This window comes from Gymnodraco acuticeps, unplaced genomic scaffold (genome assembly GCF_902827175.1).
Source record: "Gymnodraco acuticeps unplaced genomic scaffold, fGymAcu1.1, whole genome shotgun sequence".
Classification (NCBI taxonomy): Eukaryota; Metazoa; Chordata; class Actinopteri; order Perciformes; family Bathydraconidae; genus Gymnodraco; species Gymnodraco acuticeps.
This window is the reverse complement of record NW_022990370.1, coordinates 103,204-125,052: the sequence shown is the minus strand read 5'-3', so window position 1 is coordinate 125,052 and position 21,849 is coordinate 103,204. Positions and strand designations below refer to the sequence as shown.

At 42.2% G+C, this 21,849-nt stretch overlaps 1 protein-coding gene across 3 annotated transcripts in view; it reads left to right on the top strand.

The window, feature by feature from the left end:
* The first annotated feature begins 3,548 nt into the window (after positions 1–3,548).
* syne3 (spectrin repeat containing, nuclear envelope family member 3) overlaps positions 3,549–21,849 on the top strand; it is a 60,917-nt gene continuing 42,616 nt past the window's right edge. The window contains exons 1-6 of one of the 3 annotated variants that reach the window (XM_034224373.1): positions 3,549–3,751; positions 11,377–11,525; positions 12,645–12,817; positions 17,724–18,033; positions 19,738–19,893; positions 21,330–21,680. In XM_034224373.1, the coding sequence (XP_034080264.1) occupies positions 11,391–11,525; positions 12,645–12,817; positions 17,724–18,033; positions 19,738–19,893; positions 21,330–21,680 (1,125 nt within the window). In that variant the 5' untranslated portion in view covers positions 3,549–3,751; positions 11,377–11,390. Of the gene's footprint in view, positions 3,759–5,306; positions 5,427–11,376; positions 11,526–12,644; positions 12,818–17,723; positions 18,034–19,737; positions 19,894–21,329; positions 21,681–21,849 lie in introns of those variants that run through there. The other 2 variants (XM_034224372.1, XM_034224371.1) reach the window with 2 other exon arrangements.

Genomic DNA, 21,849 nt, shown 5'->3' with positions numbered 1-21,849 from the left:
GCAGCTGTGTTTTGTTACAGCCTTTTTCAGTTTCATGTACCACGTTTTAGTGAGGTTTTTGTTTCTCGTTTGTACTAATTATTACTGTGTATTGTTAGAAATTAAAATCAATGTTTTGATAAGCATAATGTACCTTAAACATACCTTCAGTTTAAATGCTGTTTTATACTGAAAAACCAGAAGTTCTTGTGCACAACCAGTTGTTAAGCTTTTATTCTGAAAGTCCTTCATCTCCGGTTAGCATTTAGCATGTGGCAAATTCACCATTTCCTATAGAGGTGAATTTAGCAGCGATATGATGTTGCACTCCGAAACCTACTGATTTCAACACTACAACTATAGAAGTCGAGATATTATTATTGTTGAATATTAAATGAAGGTACAGTTTATTTGAGTACGTTATTGTTTACAGATGTGGGTAGCATGCGACAACATTCGGAACGACCGGAAACCAAACTGCTGTGAAGTATTTCCTGTATTTTTGGAGTATTGATTACAGCGTTTAGAATGTGTTAAATGAAAAGTCATGAAAGAGTTAAGGAGGAGAAAAGGCGTGTTTAAATATATATTGAATGTACAATGTCTGTATCCTCTGATATGCGTAACAACGGACATTAAAACATTGGAGAGCCGGCCCGCAGGGAGGAGCCAGCAGAGGATATATAAACAACCGGACCTGAGGGGTTCGGCCTCTTTCTCTGCTAGCGAGAGCCAGAGACAGCTGCTTTTCTGTCGAACAATATCCTGTTTGTGACTTTACCACGCTTTTTATTAATTAAAGTACCAATTTTGAAACAATCTCAGAGACTCCATTTAGTCTCCTTTTTAAGCTTCTCTTTCCTGGACGCGAGAATAAGAACACAGTTAACAGTATATCTGTCAAACTCCCTTTTGGAGTCTCTTTATTTTTGGTTGTTGTCAACCGGTATTTGGCCCATTGTTGGTGCCAGGCTATATGCCCTATTATTTTGTTCATATAAACTATAGTTATTATAAAACCACGTATAACTTTTACCAATTCCATTCTGGTTTGTGTTGCTTCCCTTTGGTTCCCCTAGCCCTGTAGGGAACGTAATAGTTATATTTGATAACAAAAATATTAAGAGTACATACTTTCATAGGGGGAAAGTAGAAGGTCAATGATAGAAATATAAGAAATCAAGAAGATACTGTAAGTGACCTCTACAATAAAACAGTTTAGTGCCGGATGTACAAAGATATTAATATGAGGAGGTGCAAAACAGAACAACAAATTAACCTTTATTTAAACATTAAATAATACTTTCGATTAAGGTCTTCTTTTAAATAAGGAAAAAGCTTTGGGGGTATCTATCTACAGATAAATATTAAGCCTGACAAAGTACTTAACGTCTAATATATTGCTTTCCTGCAATGTTACCTATGTTGAAGCACTTATTTTAACTGATATTATACATATGAATTATACTCTTATGTATGTAGATAGTATAAGAAATGTGCAGAATATGACAGTGTAATGGTGGAGGTACACACATATTGATAGATGTCTTGTAATGCACTGTTGAGGAACCTGTGACCCAAGTTTTTCATTCATTGCATAACTACACCGTAGTTGTGTATGATATGTCAATACACCTTTGAAAATCTTGAAATCTTGAAAGGGATGTGCAAAATAGCCATCATATACAGTCTTTAATTAACTATTAGTAGAGAATAACGAGTAATGAATATACTTTATTACTCGTTTCCATTCATGTCAATTGCAGATAAATGTTTAGTCTTCTCAAGCACCAACTATCAAATATCTCTCCTGATTGTTGGCACTTGACAATCACCTTCCCTGAATTTTACTCAGGTGTAACTAAAGTCTGATTTAAGGGTTGTTTATATTTCACATAATTAATCAGAATCTGCAAAGTAACTCAAATAAGTGTAGTGGAGTAAAAATACCAGGTTAACCTCTGAATTGTAGTGGAGTAGAATTACAAAGTAACAATGAGCTGTCATGTGGGTATATATTAATGCTGCACATTATGGCATGGGAGCCTGCCTGCAGACCTCCACTCTCAGGACAGTTCTGGTGCAGACCTCCACTCTCAGGACACCTCCACTGTCAGTACAGGAAGTGACGATTCTGACGCGTTTTTTTTCCCGCCCACCGAAGGACTCGTTTGATGGAAGTTTTCAAATCACAATGGAGACTCATCACGGAGGTGATGAGTCCGCCCACCGTGCACTTTGGGTCAGAACCATTTCAAACAGCTGTTTGACGCTCGGCGTAACCTTGGCGCACTGCCACTCCAACATCCTATCCCAGAGCTTGAAGATTAATCACAGGGACAGTAGTCCTAAACGATAGCTGGGGATTATGGGTAGTGTCTTCGGCCATCCTAAACTCAGAAATGTTTTTCGGATTTCATATCGCATTAACACCATATCCCTACATGCATTGCGGCTAAAACATCCAATCAGCTAGCTTAAACCATAGCTGAGGATCTTGGGTAATCAGTTCAGTGGCTGTATATCGCAATGATGCTCGAAATGTCCCTTATAGGCCTACGTCTGTTTCAAGTTATTTTTATTTTGAAATTCAGTTCCTGACGGACGCCAAAAAGCTAGAGATTATGGAATTAAACAAATAAATAAAAACAAGGATAATTGTGTGTTATCGGTGAGTAAATAACAGTGTGTTATTTAGAAAAGAATAACAAATTAGAAGGAAAAAAAGATTTAAAAAATACAGATTTCAGTATTCTGAGGCTCTGAGCCCCATTTATTTTCCTCACAGACGACAAAAAAAGTCCGACATTATACGATTTAAAATAAAAACAATAATTGTGGCTTGATATTGAGTAAGAACATGTTTTATGAACCCCACAGCTTCCGGTCTTCCAAGACCCGAACGGACAAAAAGACGTGCTGCAAGCACGAAACATACTACCAATAGAAATACATTGCTTTTATAATCGTTCTGTGTGACACGGAAAAAAAAAAAGGGGAAAATCGTGTTGGTGAACACGAATCAATAGATTAAATGTCGTGACTATAACACGAAATACCATGAGACTGGGTTGAAATAAAAGTTGGTTACATGCTGCATAGTAAAACTGAACTGGTTGTTAATATTTGCTTTGTAGACAAGAATGAGTCCATTTTTGTTTTGTTAGCAGACATAAATTCTGTAAATCAAATAAATGTAACCTAATTATAAATTCCAGCAGTTACATTTTGACTTAATACATTCACAGCCGAGTCCTATCAATGTGGTGCAGTAGCCTCTCTGCCAATAGGAACCCAGTTGTGAGAGGCGGCCTGCAGTTTGAATCTGTGACATGAGGTGCTCTGAGCCAACAGCTGCAGGGATTTGTGTCTTCCTCTGGTTCAATCTGGTCTGTTGGTGAGTTCATGTGCTGCTGGAAACATGCAAACACACTATGAGCGGAACTTGGGTTGCGGTCGAATAGTCCATTTAGCTTAGGAACCTTCCTAACGGAGTGAAATGACCCGGAAGTACCTCAGTGGCAGCCATGATAAGAGCCGTTCGAATTCTCTAGATGATAGGAAAGGAGGTTTCAAACTTCCTTTATAACCTCCTTTAGCTTAAGAAACACTGGAACTTCCTTTATGAGAGAAAAGGAGAAAATGCTGCCCCACAATGCCTTGCAGCCGCAGCATTTGTCATCGCACAACAGTCGGCCGTTCACGGAAACAAACGATTATGACGGAGAAATTATATCATGAAAGTTACGGTGCTTATTAAGCATTTTAAAACGTATGTGGTAAGTTGCCAAAGTGCTTTGTTTTGAACGTTCATCAGTATTATAATCAAAGAGAGAAATATGAACGTTAGTTTTTACTGAAATGATCAAATAAAGTCAACATTTCACAGTCTTTACTGAGCTGTGTGGGGTTTGTTCAACTTTTAAAATATGTTTGAATGGTGATATACACAGTGATAGATGTTAAGGACTAACGTTTATAATAAATACATTTGAATTGATTTTAAGATATTTTCATAGTTCATACAATCATACGTATTGGGATCATTTGTATTAATGTGGACCGGAGGGAGAGGGTGACGAGCATAAGTTTGACTTTCCTTTTTTATTTCAATTCCAACTTTGGTCCTGAAGAATATGTTTCTCTGTTGTCCACGTTCATAAAGCATAAAGCAACAGTATCAGAGCACGGTGCAGAGTCTCTAGATGAGTTTACTGTAGTCCCTCGTTCTTATTGAACATCCATGTTGTAGTCCGCTGTATAGAAAACTGTAGTTTCCATAGTTTCCCCACAGCAGCAGACGCACATTCATGACGTCCGCTGGCGCATCATAAACACGTCGGATAGTGAAAGTGCAGTCGGATTCTCTAAAGTACCGCGGTCTCTTCTCCTAAGTCCTTTTGAATTCTCCTATCCACTATCCCTTAACCCCATGACGTTTCAGTCAGAGGTCAAGGCATAGACGATAGGGTTAGACGTTAGGAGCCGATTTTTGGACTATTCGACTGCAACCTTGGTATGAGTTTGAAGAAACCTGTCAGAAATTCAGAAATACAGTATGAGCTAAAATAGGATTTAAAGAGATTACAAATATATGAAATGCCTGTTTGGTTAAAAATGCATTAAATACATAATTAAATATGTTCACAGATAACTGAAATATGTCTATATTAACCTTTTCAGGAGAAAGCTAAATTGTATTATGAGTAAATAAATGACCAATTATGTAAACCCCAACGGACACTGGTTGCTCTTACAACCTGAAGGCATCACTTAAAGTTTTTAGAAGAACATTCCTTATTAAATATACAATAGCTGTTTAGTTATACACATATATTATTAATTGTAAAAGCAAACACATCATAACTAAGGAGAATGTATATTTTACATATTTTCTAACCTAAAACAACTTTCTATAGATTTTTGAATCTTTAATTAAAAAAAAAGGTTTTATGGGAGAAAAAAAGTGAAATCCCCTGATCATTGCAAAATATCACACTTCAGTGTATCTTTGAATTTATGCATATATTTTTATTTATTATTCTTTTTTATCTATTTTTGTATCATATACAAATGTAACACTAAAATTATATAAGATTATTTTCATCCTGTATCAGCACTTGTTTCATTCTTTCTTTAGCTTCAGTTTAATTGTTCAGTTGTTTTTCTATTACATTGAAACGCATTGTATTGTCTAAAGTCAATGTACCTGTACACTTTAGTTAAGTAGTAAACCAAAGTTGAATATCTGTTGTAATATCGGTTGGTCTTATAGTTTACAAGGAGTCTGTGAAGGCAGCATGGCAGGCGTGTTGACGGTTGACTCCAGTAGCCCCGCCCCCTGTGCCCTCAGCTCTACTTCCTGCTGCTAACATAACTTCTCTGTGCAGAATACAGCAGGACAGCAATCACACTAACGGCAGCTAACACCTGATGAACACAAAGCCGTAAGTGTTTCTAACCTTATAACGCCGTACTTGACCAATACATGTACACTGGTTCAGCTAGCTTAATGTTTTGTAGGCCTAACTCTAACTACAAACGTAGGAAACCCCTCCAGTCTCCCTTGTTTACGTCAGTTCTACCTTAGATTATCCTACTGCACTCAAATGAGCCGCGGAGATGTACGTTTTTTACCCATATATACACCGTAAACTAGTGCGTTAGCAACTAGTAACGTAGACACATCACCTCCAAGTTAGCATAGCATATAGGTAATTAATACCAGACTTTTGTTATGTGTTAAAAAGTCACTGTATACATAAGCGTCCTTGAATTAAAAATAAGCACGGTAACCGGAGTTAGTATGACAACAAATAGTGTGTATTACCGGTGTCATGGCACGTGTGACTGTGAGTCAACAGGATTAGTGTTAATGTGCCAGTTTACTGCACGAGCTGTTAAACTAAGGGAGGCGGGGCTTCACTGTCTTAACAGACTGCAGCAGTTTATCATTCATCAAACAAATGTAACTGTTTCTAAATGGACGGGGATATTATGACGCTTGTTTAGATTGTTCCTCTTTTAAAACCGAGAAAGTAGCCAATAGAGTAATAAAGTGCTAGAGAGAAATATAAACTGGTAGTAATTGATACCATAGAAATGTAGCTGCTAAGCTAACCCCATCACATCTATAATACTCAAAGGTGGGAAAGGTAAGTACAAGTAGTAGTAACAGAGTGTAGGAATCAGTGGCGGCGCTAGGGGGTGGCTACTTGGGCTCAAGCCCCGGATGTTTCCTGAAAAGCCCCGGATGTTTCACTTAAAAAAACGTCTCGGGAGTAATGTGCAGTCCACCAGAGACGCATCCGCTGCAGGACATTAGCCTGCGTACTGCGTAGCCTGCCCTGAAGTAGAAGTGATCCTTCCTAGTGCCTGACGAGTTTTAAGCTAATAGCCTATACAGTTATGGATATTAGAAAGTTATTGTCATTGAAGCAGGCGCCACAAGCTGCAGCAGCAGTATCAGCAGCTGACAACAATGTCATCACCAGCAGTGAAGAAATGGATGATGTTTCAGGTTTGTGAATCTAATGGTGATATCTGCACTCTGGCTGACTGAGTAAGAAGTGAAAAAGAGTGATGTTAATGTTATAGCTAGTAAACATGGAGTAACCACACTAAGTATACCCTTATGTTAGTATGTATACAGAACATGACAAAAAATTATCCTAAGATGTAACGTTAACCCTTCATACCTCAGTCTACTTTTAAGACACTAAAATAACGTATTCCATTTTTTATTTTGTTTTCGCGAGTGGAATTATACCGGCTCTCGTTTCAGTACACATAACAACGGAACTGACAGGCAACCCTCTGAATCAGACTCTGATTGGCTGTGACTGCATCCACTCAGAGTGTCCGATTCAGAAACGTGACTCTTACAAATTGTTTACGTCACAAACAAAGATGGTGGATGAGAATAGATCTATAAAACGATAAGCAATGCGCCAGAATCAAGGTGAGACTATCCGCATCCTTTAAAACTCTACGCACATTCGTTTCACCTTAATAAGTAAACGACTATTTGAGTGAGTTAAGGCATTAGTTTGCTTCATTAAAGGGTGTTAATGAGTGTTCTCCAGTGCCTTTTGTCCGCTTTAAGGTGTTATTAAGGTAGGGTTAATGTTGCTCTCAAAGTGCACCAGATTGATGCTTTCAACTTCAATATTTAAAAAAAAATCTTCCCGGGGGAGCATGCCCCCGGACCCCCCGAGAGGAGGCAACGACCTCCCTAAAGGATGTTCGGTCCACCCCCCACTTATAAAAAATAGCACTGTACCCCTGCATCACTTTAAATCTTCCATTTAAAGTGATGTTTAAAACTCAGTTAATGGGGCTCATTCACTGGAGCTTCCACAAACAACAATCAACTTAATTATTACATTCAAATGATGTACATTATTCAAGTTTACATTCACTTTGGATAATAACACGGGAGAAATGAGCGGAAGCGCTCTCTTTTCCTCTCTCCCCCTCTCTCCCTCCTGACAGCCTGTCAGTATCTCATGCAGCTCACTGATCCAGTAATGAGTGACCCGACAGTGAAGAATAAATATATTTATAATAACTAGTTTAGCTTGTTCCAGAGGTAGATCAAATAGCTAAGTAGGTCTAACTCTTGTGTGTTTTGCTCCGCTCACCGGTCCGTCTCAGCGGGCGGAGCTGCAGGACTTCTGCTTCACACACGTTGCATTCCGCTATTTTACTGTCTTTTTCGGACACCTTGAAATACTGCCAGACCGGTGAAGCCATTTTGGCGAGCTTGTTTTGCCGCGCACAGAGAAAAGTGTCATGTATTTTACGTCATGCGATCGGCTCTCGCGATCGGCATGGTTAGAGAGCACCGATCGATCGGTAGAGAGTGAGTATCGGTCGATCTCGATCGGTGACCGATCGATCGGAGCATCCCTAATGTTTTATAATTACTGATCATTAAAGTGTTCTCAAAGCTGGTAAAGGTGCAGCTAGTTTGAATGACTTTGTATACTGCAGGGTAGCTTGTGGATTTACTCCAGGTGTAACTTAAGTCTGATTTACAGGTCTTTTGCGGTTATTACCTGTGAGTTATGAAGCTTTTCCTGCATGTAAGCGGTCTGCAGAGTCACAAACCCTCAAAGTACACCCTGTAGCGAGTAAAACTCTAACACAGAAAATACCTGTCTCTGCTGCCCCAGAACGCCACGTTCGACATTTTTATTTTTCCATTTTTTTCTTCCTGGTCGTAGTGACGTAAGGGTCACAGTGACGTAACGGTCCGCGGACTTCCTCACACATACACACTCACTCAGCCTTATCTTTTCTCAGCCGCAGCTCCGCAGATTTCTCAGCCAGACTCACAGCCAGGCTACAAGTGTGAGTGTGTGTGCTCAGGCTGAGTTTCGCGGTGTCTCGCTGTCTCGCAGACCCCACGCAGCAACCAGGAAACGACACCAGTAATCCAGCTCACACTGTCCGCAGCAGCGAGCCCGAGCGAGCCCTGCAGCGTCCCGCCAACACGGCATCCAGACCCCACGCAGCATTCTCATCTGTTTGTCATTACTGGTGTCATTTTCTGGTTGCTAACAAACGCCATTGTAACACATAATCACTGATGTTCTGCTGTAATGGTGGTGGACTCATCAGAACAGAGTGGGCGAGCTGACCAATCAGAGCACAGTGGGCTCACAGGGAGGGGGGGGCAGGAGCTCCAACAAGCCGTGTAGGACAGAGAGTGAATACACATACTATACAGAGATGCTGTTTGAGAAACCAATGTGAGTTTGGAACATTGAACAATATAAATCTATTCTAGTAGACCTCAACAATGGAATTATGATCAGTAGAAATGGCCATGACATGAGACCTTTAAGACTTGATTATATTTCACATCATTCATCCAAATCTGTAAAGTAACTAAAGGTTTAATTCTAAATGTAGTGGAGTAGAAGCAACAAAACAAATTACTCAAGTCAAAGTACCTCAAAATTGTACTTAAGCACAGTACTCAAGTACATCTACTTAGTTACTTCTCTGATAATACTGAATGTTTCTTGTTGTTTTAGGTCATTGTGGATTTAATGTGTATTGTCTCCTCGAATTAAATAGTTTTGACAAATTTGGATTCCAAGATAGAAAGTGATAATTGTTGAGTTGTCAGATAAAATGAATAAAATAATGAAAACAGATGTAAACATTAGAAACATTTATTTAAAAAAAGAAAACAAACTGTATTCAGACTCTTCACAAGTTATTGCATACATGTTTTTGTTCGTTTTTATTGAGGACTGGGGCTAAATATAACTAAGTTTCAAGAGTCGGAGGGAACACCAGCAGAAGTTGGGCAGAAGGAATGTTGTGGTGGGGGAAATGAGTCATGAGGGAAATGTCTCATGGCTTCAGCGTTTTGTTTTCCCATGAAGAAGGAAAGTGGTGCCTCTGTGCTGCTGTCTTGTGCCAGCACTGTACTCCTCCCTTCAGTATAGACTCTTGAATACCTCCGTCAGTTGTGTTCTCCTGAGGGCACACTGACTATCTGCCCAAAGCTGGCTCCTGATTTATTGGAATGTGCCATTAACGTCTTCTTGAAAATGCACATTAGACGGGGGACAAAATATTTGAATGTTTCCAAAAGTGAAGGAAATATAACTGAGTATGTTCAAGTAGGACACGAAAAAACATTATTTGAAAGACAATCATGGGACTAATTTTAAGAAAATAATATTGTTGATGCCAATACATTTCAAGAAACAAGCTTTCCCATGATGCCACCAATTTGAACCTTATGTTATACCATGCCTTCATTGTAAATGTCTGTTCAAACTTCAAGCTCCCAGTTTGTAAAACAAATATTTTCTGTTAAAAATGGTGGTAAATGTTTTTCCTTTCCTTCAAAATGAAATAGTTGGAGTGGAGTATTTGAACAGAGAGCCGTTTGCATGTAACAGGAAGCGAAAGGAGTGCCTGTAACACTAACCTGATCAAGAAAATAAATGTGGAATGATTATCAACTTCATATATATTTTATATATACAGCTCTGGGAAGAATTAAGAGCACACTGCAGCATTATCAGCTTCTCTGGTTTTACTGTTTATAGGTGTCTGTAAAATGAAAATGTTTTAATTTTATTCTATAAACTACTGACAATATTTCTCTGTGTTGGAATTCGACAGACACTGGAATGGAATGGCTGCAATAGATTGAGATTGAAGAACATTTTCGAGTGGTCCCTTTTTTCTCTCACTCAGACGCACATTTATCCCGCTTGCTCTCGTTTATTTTTGCCATGAAAGGCCTTCTGACATAGAGGCCCAGTCAGAAAGTAAAAAACAAATGTTTTACTATATCTATTCATAACAACTTTGCTTGAGCTAGATGGATAACATCATGGGGTTGAGGAACGATGTGGAAGGGAATTCATCAGGACTTAGGAAAGATAAGATCAGACTGCACATGAGTCTGCTGTGGTGAAACTACAATGTTCCATACATGGACTACAAGAAATGCTTCTAGAAACCCTGAGCTTTCCTTTAGTTGTATTCAAAGCGACTTGCATGCACTTCAGTTCCATAGACATGCCGACTGGTGCAATTTGGGGTTAGATATCTTGCCTAAGGACACGTTGACATGTTTTCAGGAGGCTGACAGCGTACCAACCCCCTACAGCTATAGAATCGTGAACAACAGTGACAAATAGAACTGTATTAGCAAGTTTGGAAAATAAATAAAAAAGGGAAGTGACAGCAAATAGTTGTCACATTCAAAATGGTTGCTTGTGCTCACCCTACTGTCCACTTAAATAATTGACATGAATCCCAATTACATAACTTTATCAAAACAATTGCATCAATAACACTTCATGCGATATATGCATTACTTGTGAATCTTACAAATCTACTACTTTGCATATCGGTATTCAAACATGTTGAACTAAAAAGAGCTTCTCAACCTCCACATTAACAACACTGAAATGTTGACTTTTGATTTGATCATTTTACAAGTAGTTAGCATAACATCCATAGTTTGCCTTTTGGTTTCACATATTCGTGAAAGTTCCAAACATAAAAGCCCTTTAGCAGGTTTAAGCATAACATGTTATATGCATCATAGGCACTGTAACTTCCATGATCTGCATTTGTGAGTCATGATCAGATGTTTTCGTAGAAAATCGATTGGTGCGTCACTTTGAATGTTCAGGCTGCAAGGAATTGTGGGACAAGATTATCTCCTTTCCTTTTGTTGAGGATGGTCCAGTGTATCCTATGCTAGAGGAGATAATAAAGGAAGCATTGAGGCTCCTCCTCTAGAGGAAAGCTCTTGCCATGGCTGCTACTTAGAAACTTCCGGGTCATTTTACTCCATGAGGAACCTTCCTGAGAGACTACTGGACCTGAGTCTGACCTGTGTTTTTGTTTCAGGCCCGGGACTGGTCATGACACAGCAGCAGTTCAAGGAGAGCCTGGAGGCGGCCCTCTCCTGGATGCGGGTCGTCCAGGAGAGGCTGAAGGCCAACGACAACACCCAGGGCCCCCGAGACGCCCTGGAGGGCCGACTCAGGGAGACAGAGGTGAGATACTTCACCTTCTGTTGGACCCTTTGGTGACCCCTGACGCTACTTCAGTCTTTCATTAGACTCCAGAGTGGGACAGCTGCTCTTTAAACGGAGTACAGTGTCTGAAGAAACTTCCAATTTCTCTTGACATGTTACTATATATAGAAATACAATTTAGAAATCACAGAGAAAAATGAATATTCCAGAAATGCTCCATGGGATACATCGTCATAAGAAGGGGAATAAAACACACCACTGGATTAATGGCAGACCTTCAGAAACAAAGTGCCTGCAGACTGTTAAAGATGCAATGTGTAATATCTAGCATTAGCTCTATAGAAAAAATGGGGCAGCATCTACTACTGGGTCCATACAATCTCGATTTATAGTAATCCGTTTGAAAAGAAGAATCAAAATACCAAACGGCAACAAAGCGAGACTATGCAAATTCCATTTAAGTGCAGACTGTTGAGGCCAATAAAGTAAAGTAAAAATAACACAGCTCTCTGAGATGTTCACGTGTGGGTCTATATTAAAGTAAGCCAGTGTTGTGTTAATTTAGCAAATCTTTGTAGTGGCATACATGTAATGGTGGTTCTACAACCTCCATGTCAGTCCGTCATGTCATTGGGCGCAACATTTTTTTTTGATTGACGTAAATCCACATGCCAGGAAGATCACTTTAATAACCCTAATTTGCGTAAAAGATGTGAAACGTGCCAAAAGAAAAAACATATCGATGGGCCCATACGATCTGGGTACTTTTTCTCTCAACAGTCAGGCAATTCTACCTTCATGCGCCACTAAGCAACTTTCATAGGACCCCGCCTCAAAGGCTGTATCCACCTCTCTTTATACATCGTGCATAGTGCATACTCAATATCACTGCTATAGGTACAAGGGCTATTTCAGTGAGCATGCTTATTCAAGTAGAAACATAACATATTGACGTCTTTGACATAACTGTAGACTTTTCACATTCTGGTGATATTCTTAGTTACATTATTAACCTTTGAACCCCTTCTAGTTAATTCACAGGCATGTTACCATTTGAGGGTAGTGCTTCGAGATACTTCTAATGTTGTTTACATTTGACATTGACTGTAACGCTGCTCCCTGTGCTCTGATGAACAGAAAATCCACCACTCAGTGCACGAGGGCCGTCTGAAGATGGACAAGGCGCTGGTGGCAGCTGAGAACCTTTTGAAGAGCGAAGATGAAGAGCTGAGGAACCACAACCACGCTAAGCTCAAAGACCTGAAAAGCCTGTGGGAGGAGACCTCCACCTACATCATCCACTGTCACAGGTGCTGCACACTACAGCTTACAGGAGATCTGCGATAATATCAGGAAGAATCATGTGACATGACGGGTGAACTTTAGGATTTTAGCCTTCACAGACCATTAACATGCACACAAATCTATATACAGGGTGTCCGCGGGGTCTTAACAAGTATTAAAAGTTGATAAATCAATTTAGCGAAAATTAAGGCTATTAAAAAATATTAAACGGCATTTTCAAAGGTATTATTAAGAAGCAACGACAACATGAAACACCCTTTAATTGACTGAAATGACATGTCGGGAAACCCCCTCAAGGCGTCCCGTAAAATGCTGCTTCTTATTTTAAGTTTCGTTGCCTTGCTCCGCTCTGGGGGGGGGGGAAAGAGTCTGTCGATGAGGATCAAAGCTGTCCGGTCCCACATGCTAAGTGCTAGCCAGAAAGCTGCAGCGTTTAAGTCCCAACTCACACCGCTGCAGTGCAGACTCTCTGCACGGAGGAGCCGCAGAGGAAGAGACACACTTTCACTAGTAAGCCAAACTATATCCGGTCACAGAGATCTGCTATTTTAAAGTAAAGTCAACACATATCGACCCTAAATATAGTCTATATTAAGAACGAGAAAAGTCATAATCGTTTTTTGTAAACATATGACAAATGTGTGAGGGTGATGACATCAGAGCATCTTAGCCCCGGACAGCCCCGGCCCAATTGAACCCCTGGGTATTTGTGAGGGAGCTCCTATATGGCATTACCCCGCTGAAGCTTAATATATTTCATAGTTACATTACATTACATTGCATTTAGCTGACGCTTTTATCCAAAGCGACTTACAATAAGTACATTCGACCAGGAAGACACAACCTTGAAGAAAACAGAATCATATAAGTACATCAGGTTTCATAGAGCCAAACATTTCAAGTGCTAAATAAAGGACTGGCTTTAGGTAAGCCAGTGCTTTATTAGTATAAAAGTGCTTCGTTAATAGTTCTAACGCTCGAAGTGGAGTCGAAAGAGATGAGTTTTCAGTTTGCGCCGGAAGATGTGCAAGCTATCTGCTGTCCTGATGTCAATGGGGAGCTCATTCCACCATCTTGGAGCCAGGACAGCAAACCCACGTGTTTTCGCCGATGGGAACTTGGGTCCCCCTCACAGCGAGGGCGCAACGAGTCGTTTGGCTGATGCAGAGCGTAGTGCACGCGCTGGGGTGTACGGTTTAACCATGTCCTGGATGTAGGAAGGGCCAGATCCATTCGCAGCATGGTAAGCAAGTACCAGTGTCTTGAAGTGGATTCTAGCAGTTACCGGAAGCCAGTGAAGGGAGCGGAGGAGCGGAGTGATGTGGGAGAATTTAGGAAGGTTGAAGACCAGACGAGCCGCTGCATTCTGGATGAGCTGCAGAGGTCGGATGGCACATGCAGGTAGACCAGCCAGGAGGGAGTTGCAGTAGTCTAGGCGTGAGATGACGAGAGCCTGGACCAGAACCTGAGTCGCTTTCTGAGTCAGCTGGGGACGTATCTTCCTGATGTTGTAAAGCGTGTATCAGCAGCAACGGGTTGTAGCAGCGATGTTTGCAGTGAAGGACAGGTTGTTATCTAGGGTCACACCCAGATTCCTTGCAGTCTGAGTCGGGGAAACAACTGAGGTGCCGATGTTGATTGTTAGGTCAAGAGTGGGACAATCTTTTCCCGGGAGGAAGAGCAGCTCAGTCTTGTCAAGGTTGAGCTTGAGGTGGTGAGCAGACATCCACTGAGAGATGTCAGCTAGACAAGCAGAGATGCGTGCAACGACCTGGGTCTCTGAGCGGGGAAAGGACAGAATTAATTGGGTGTCATCAGCGTAGCAGTGGTATGAAAAACCATGCGGGCTAATGACTGATCCGAGCGAGTTTGTGTACACGGAGAAGAGGAGGGGACCAAGAACAGAGCCCTGAGGGACCCCCGTAGTTAATTGACAAGGGTCGGACTCAGACCCTCTCCAAGTCACCCTGTAGGTACGGTCTTTCAGGTATGAGGTGAGGAGGGAAAGTGCAGAGCCTGAAACTCCAAGTTTTTGGAGAGTGCGAAGGAGGATCTGATGATTCAACGTGTCGAATGCAGCAGACAGGTCCAATAGGATGATGACAGAGGAGAGGGATGCAGTTTTGGCAGTGTGCAGTTCCTCCGTGACAGCAATGAGAGCAGTTTCTGTGGAGTGACCTGCCTTGAAACCAGACTGGTGCGGATCCAGAAGGTTGTTCTGATGGAGATAGCAGGAGAGTTGTTTAAAGACAGCGCGTTCAAGTGTTTTACACAGGAACGGGAGGAGAGAGACAGGCCTGTAGTTTATAACATCAGACGGGTTGAGAGTGGGTTTCTTTAGGAGAGGGTTTACTCTTGCCTCCTTGAGACTGTTTGGAAAGTGACCAGAAGTTAGAGAAGTGTTGATGAAATGGGTGAGAAACGGTAGAATATCAGGAGCGATAGTCTGAAGGAGGTTTGAAGGGATAGGGTCCAGAGGACAGGTGGTAGGGCGGGCAGAGGTAATGAGGGTAAGAACCTCACTTGGAGAGAGAGGGGAAAATTAGGTTAGTGTGTGGGTGGAAGGAGGGTCTGGTGACCCAGCGGTGAGTAAAGGTGAGTCAGAAAAAGAAGAGCGAATATCATCAACCTTTTTTTCAAAGTGGGTAACAAAGTCGCTTGACAGAAATGAGGAGGGGGAAGGGGCTTTGGGGGGGTCCAGGAGGGAGGAGAAGATGGAAAATAGTTTTTTAGGATTGGAATAGGAAGATTGGATCTTATCTTGAAAGAAAGTGCTTTTTGCCTGAGAGATCGAAGCAGAGAAAGAGGAGAGGAGAGCCTGATAGGTTAGGAGGTCGTCACGGTGTTTGGATTTCCACCATTTCCGCTCTGCTGCCCTAAGGACGGTTCTATTAGCATGCAGTGCATCATTTAGCCAGGGAGCAGGAGGGGACTGACGAGCCTGCCGAGATGTGAGAGGACAGAGCGAGTCCAGAGTGGATGAGAGAGTAGAGAGGAGAGTTTCTGCAGCAGAGTTTGGAGGCAGGAGATGGAACGAATCAGAGGAAGGGAGGGCTGAGAGCACCGATGAGGCAAAGGTAGGGGGGGAGAGGGAGCGAAGGTTACGGCGGACAAGTGCAGGATGGGAAGAGATTAGTTTGTTATGTTTGGAAAGGGATAGAGAGAATGAAATGAAGAAGTGATCGGATGTGTGGAGCGGGTTTACAGAGAGGTTAGAAGTAGAGCAGTTCCTTGAGAATATGAGATCAAGGACATTGCCAGCTTTATGAGTCGGTGGGGACGGAGACAGTGAGAAAGCAAAGGCGGTTAACAGAGATGTTAGTTCGTCTATCTTCCCCGTCTGGAGGTTGAAGTCTCCGAGAAGTACAGCGGGAGGGCCAGTTTCAGGGATGAGTGAGAGGAGATTATCTAATTCCTCCAAGAAGTCCCCCAAGGCGCCTGGTGGACGGTAGAGAACAACAATGGTTAACTGTATAGGATGGGTTACTGTGACGGCATGGAATTCAAAGGTGGAAGGAGTGAAGTTAGGTAGCTTGAAGAGGGAAAAGCTCCATTTGGGAGATAGCAGGAGACCAGTGCCACCTCCTCTGCCAGTGGGTCTGGGTGTATGGGAGAAGGAATATGCAGTGGAGAGAGCTGCTGGGGTGGATGTGTTGGATGGAGTAATCCAGGTCTCAGTGAGAGCAAGGAAATCCAGAGACTGCAGGGAGGTGTAGCCAGAGATGAAGTCAGCCTTGGGAATAGCTGACTGGCAGTTCCACAGGCCACCTGAAACTAGATGTTGGATCTCAGTGGAGCACGTGGGATAGACGAGAGCAGGCCGGTTATATCGATTAGGAGATACACGGGGCCAGTGATAATTGCGAGAAGACACATAAACAGGAATGGAGAAAATACACATGATTATAGCATGAGGGGCTAGAAAACTAAAGAAAAGAGAAATAAGACACCAGCTCAATCAGAGTAGGATTTGCCTCCTCTTTGCCTCCCTCGTGACTCCCGCAGGACTCCAATGTCTTTGTCAGTCTTACTCCCGCAGGACTCCAATGTCTTTGTCAGTCTTCGGCTGTCTGACGCTGAAGCTGACGCTCCAGGAAAGAGCTACCCAAAAATGGACGCCTGATTGCTCAGTTCACACAGCTGTAGGGCCACGGCCCTCTAATTAGTTAACTATCTACAGCTGATGGGCGACAATAGACTGGCCGTGCCTATATTAATGCAGGCTTGAGTGCTGAGAGCTGTAAAGCAGGTTTCGCCTGAGCAGATCTGAGATTTAAAATCTCTCAAACGCGATTTAGCCGTTTACACTACAATAACAATTTATACAGAGTCGAATAAATGAAACAGAGAAGTCTAATTAAACAAGAATATAACTTACAGTGGTTGCTGCGTCAATAGGTAATGTCGTCACCAGGTCTAGATGCACACTAGTTCAAAGTTTTGTTTATTGGTCAAATACTGGTTTCTAATGGTTTCTGAGGAGTTTTACTGGAATGAAACAGCACAGAGTACAGAAGCAACAAAGCAGCATACTGCATTAAACCTGACCTTCACAGAGAGGTTGAAGTTCATGTGGAGAGGAGGCTTCAGTAGTCTGTCTGCACTCTGTTTAGTTGTGCTATCTTACAATCAATATAGTAAATGTGAGGTAAAGTGTGTCGCCAATGTAACCGGTTAAAACTCAAAGTTGCGATGAGGTACTAAAATATATGGAAAGGGTCTTAAAAAAGGTCTTAAAAGGTATTAAATTTGACTTCAGGATTCCTGCATATACCCTGATGTAACCCCGAATAGGGGCCCTTTAAGTGTAAAATCCGACCCCTCCTCCTCCACTGCATATACATATGTAGTCTGTGGTGAACCATACCCAGATACCCAGCCTCACTCTTCTTCATGTGTCTCCCCTCCCAGTCGTATAGAGTGGGTGTGGCTGCACTGGGGCGAGTACCTGAAGGCCTACGAGGAGTTTGAGCTGTGGCTGACCAGGCAGCAGCGCAGCCTGGATGTGGGTGTGGAGCTGCAGCTGGGGGTGAAGGAGAAGCTTTGGCAGGTGGACCAGCAGAGGGTGGGGCTGAGCGACATCCAGGGCCAGGCGGCGCTGCTGGAGAGGCTGTTGGACGAGGCCTCCGCGCTCCACAACAGAACTCAGGACCCCAGCGTGGATCCCCAGGCCCAGGAGGGGCTGCAGGAGGACTACAACGATGTCAGAGACAGGGCGGAGGTGAGCTGCTGTGCTCTGACTACTGAGCTGTCACCTACAGCCTGCTGCATACTGACAGAAGGTTTGCGTGTAGAGTGGTGTAGGAATGACACATTTTTGTAGGCCAACCCAGAAGTTTGCATAACAAGGGTTCCCTCGACAAAAAGCTATGGGACTTTTATGGGCACTTTTATAATTGTTGAAGTGTAAATGCAGAAGTAAAAAGCTAACATTTCCAAAATGAAAGGCTATAAGCAAACTACATTACGGTCACATGACTTCACGTCACCACTGCTAAGCTAAAGGCGGCTAATGTTCATCGTGATGACGTTTAGTAGTCTCATTGAGTCACTTGTTAGCAACCGCTGTTTTTAAGACACATAAGGCGCTTTCACACAGCAGTACTTTACCCACAAAGTTTCATCAGAACTTAGTTCATGAGAACTCTTTAGTTCTAATGTACAGATCGCGTTCACACCGGAATAAGTCCCTGAGGGAGGATTAGGCAAATGAAGCCGCTGACGTCACTTCTTCTTCTTCTGCTTTGGGTTTACTGGCAGGCCGCAAACCACTTCACGGCGTATACTGCCACCCGAAGACAGAAGTCCCCGGAGTTAGGGACTGGCTTCAGTAGAAGCTGCTGGGAGTCCCAGCAGCTTCTACTGAAGCCTTCCGAGTAAATCGCCAGAACGCCGACACCTCCTCATCTCCACCGCTCCCATGTTTTCTTTTGTGTTGCCATAAGTTAGTCTCTCTGCGTTTCTGCGCTGGGCTAATGCTAATGCGAGCACTTCCATTTCCCTCGTCTAAAACTCAATGGTTTTATGAATGTGTTTTTGGTTAGATCACTGTGGTTTACATGAGTTTAAGAGATTTTCTCGTTTGTTCTACGACATTAAATACATCAGTACATACCCCACTTCTATAGGCACGTTCACACTGCAGTACTTTTCCCACTAGTTCCGATATAGTTCCGAAATGTCGCGTTCACACCAAAAAGTGCCGGAACTAAAATGTGTTCATGAGAACCATTTTACCCTCTGAGAGCAGGTACTTTCGTGGGAGAAAAAGGTTCCTATTTCTGATTGGCTGGGCTAATGCTAATGCGATAATAAAATGGCGGCTTCACACACCCTTTTGGGAGTTTTACGGGGCGTGGTTTGCTCTCAGAGCCAGCTATCGAAAGAAGACCGCTGAATATCCAAATCGACCAATTAGAATTGAATATTAAACATTAAACTAAGCCATGTAATAAAGGGAGACAGCAGTTGACTGAATCATTTCATTCAGTGAGAGATACTGAGGGATTAGTCCACACCAACATGCATGTCGGCTGCTTTTCTCCTCCGTGAGCCGCATAATGAGACTGCTCTTCCTCTTCCCTTTTCAGACAGCCTTCCTAGTGTCACTCACATTTTACCACACACCCACAAACATTGTTATCTGCATCACACATTCACATAAACACACCAGTCGGATGGCAAATATCTCATTCTGAAGTATGGATTTAGATAATGTTATGTTTTACGGGATAATCTTCACCCCCGTCTAAAAATGCAATGTGCTCTCAAGAGTCTTGTAGTTGAAAAACCAGACGATAGATTTTAGTCTCTCAGAATACAAATGCACACTTTTCGCTCTGATACGCTGTGTGTATGTTTGCTGTGAGATGTGGGTTGATTTGAACAAAGCTTTGTTGACATTTCCCCTGCTGTGCTACTGTAGGAGCGTCTGTCGCTACTTCAGAAGATGGCTGAGGAGCACCAGACTTACCAAGGCTGCGTTCACAGGTTCCAGTCCTGGCTGCTGTCAAAAACCAAAGAGCTAACTGATCTGATGGAGAGGGAGGAGACAGCAGAGAACAAGCTCAAAGCCTTACAAGTGAGACGCACTCAGATGAATTAAGAAGCATGTATCTAAACCTGTCCTTTTAAATGGGAGAAGGGAAAATATGGTATTTGGAGTTGAATGAATATTCTGAGCTGGGTAACATGTGTTTTTAAACTCCAAAAGTACCAACAAATGGAGTGGTGCAGTGATGATGTGTTTTTGTAGCCAGACCTATAAGTTATTAGAGCAAGGGTCCCCTCGACAAGAAGCAATGGGATTTTTCCATGGATTCTAGAATATTGCAAAAATAAGATAATCGCAGGATACTCTCCACATATCAATTCCACTTTATGACTTTTGAAGCTAAAAAAGTCAAAGGCTAACATTAGGAACTACTTCACAGTCACATGATTGTTGTTACCTTCGATATGGTGGCTAATGTTCGACCTGATGACATTTAGTAGTCTCATTCAGTCCCTTGTTAGCAACCAATGTTTTATGACTCCATACAAGTGGGGTATTTACTGACATATTTTATGTAGTGAAGCAAATACTTAAAATCCCTTCAGCTTGTGTTAACCACATAACTTATTTGAGGCATCAACCCAAAAGTACATTCAAATATCGATTAACTTTGAGAACAGGAATGGTTCAAATGCTGACCTCATTTACAGGTTTCGTACTCTTTAAAAAAGTAAATATAATTATCGTCATGGTGGATCAAGACATACAAAGAGCATACACGGATCATAAGACCAATATGTGTTGGTTATTTAGCATTAGGGATGACAGCAGAACTTGTTAAGACACATGTCTAACACTACATCATTCTAAATATAAAAATAGGAATCCTATCTTATCCAAATGTTACTGTACAGTGTATATCTCAAATGATGTCTGTCTTTGTTTTAGTGTGATTAATGTACAAACCATTAACACAGGAAACAACGAACACTTTTTACCGTCATTATTATTTTTGACAACTAAAATTCATAAATGTATTTCCTGTATTCCTAAAATGTATTTTAATATATTTAAAGTATAATTTTAGGTGGCACAGATTACAAATTGAAAAAAATGTCCGTGTACCAAATACAATCCTCAAATAATAATAATTTTTAAAAAGGAACATTTTCCAATTCCATTTTCTAAATGACTGACTGTGAACATAGTTGTGCCTGATCCTTCCAGTTTCTGGCTGACATGTGAGAGCATACCGAGTCACTCTGTTAGGCAATTATAACTGTGGATATTATAACACATGAAAAAATCATTGAACATGCACATGTTACATACATAAATTATAGCGAAATGACCATGTGAGATAGTTCCACTTTTTTGACAACTAGCCTTAATTGTTAGGATTTCAGTATTCACAAATATTTAATGTTAAAAAAAAAAAATATGAAACCAAGTTGTAGGATATTTTTTCCATCTCAGCCTTCTAATCCAACACCACTCATCTTTATCTCCTGCTGCTGTGCCAGGCTCTGGACGACAGCGTGGCAGGAGAGGAGAAGACCCTGCAGCACATCGAGGGGCTGTCGGAGGCGCTGAGGGGCACCACCTCCCCCTCTGGGGCGGAGGTGGTGGTGGAGGAGGCGGAGGAGCTGAGGCTGGGCTGGCAGAGGCTGAGGCAGGGTCTGTGTGAGGGTGAGGAGGGGCTGCGCTCCAGCCTGGACTCCCAGAGTCAGTACACAGCCCGCTGCCAGAGACTGGGGGAGGACATCGGACACCTCAGGGTGCTGCTGCAGGGCCTGGACCAGGAGCTAGGGGAGGGCCGAGACCCCCCTGACCACACCGAGGAGCAGATGGTGGGCCAGTGGAGGAAATACACGGTACGTCTTCTTAACATATCTACAGTATTATTGAGTTAAAGAGGCCCTATTCTGCTTTTGAGGTTTTCCCTTCCCTGTAGTGTGTTCTATAGGTTTTTGTGCATGTCAATGGTCTGCAAAGCCTGAAATCCCTGTGTTCCCTCCAGAGGGAGTTTCTCTCAGGTGTAAT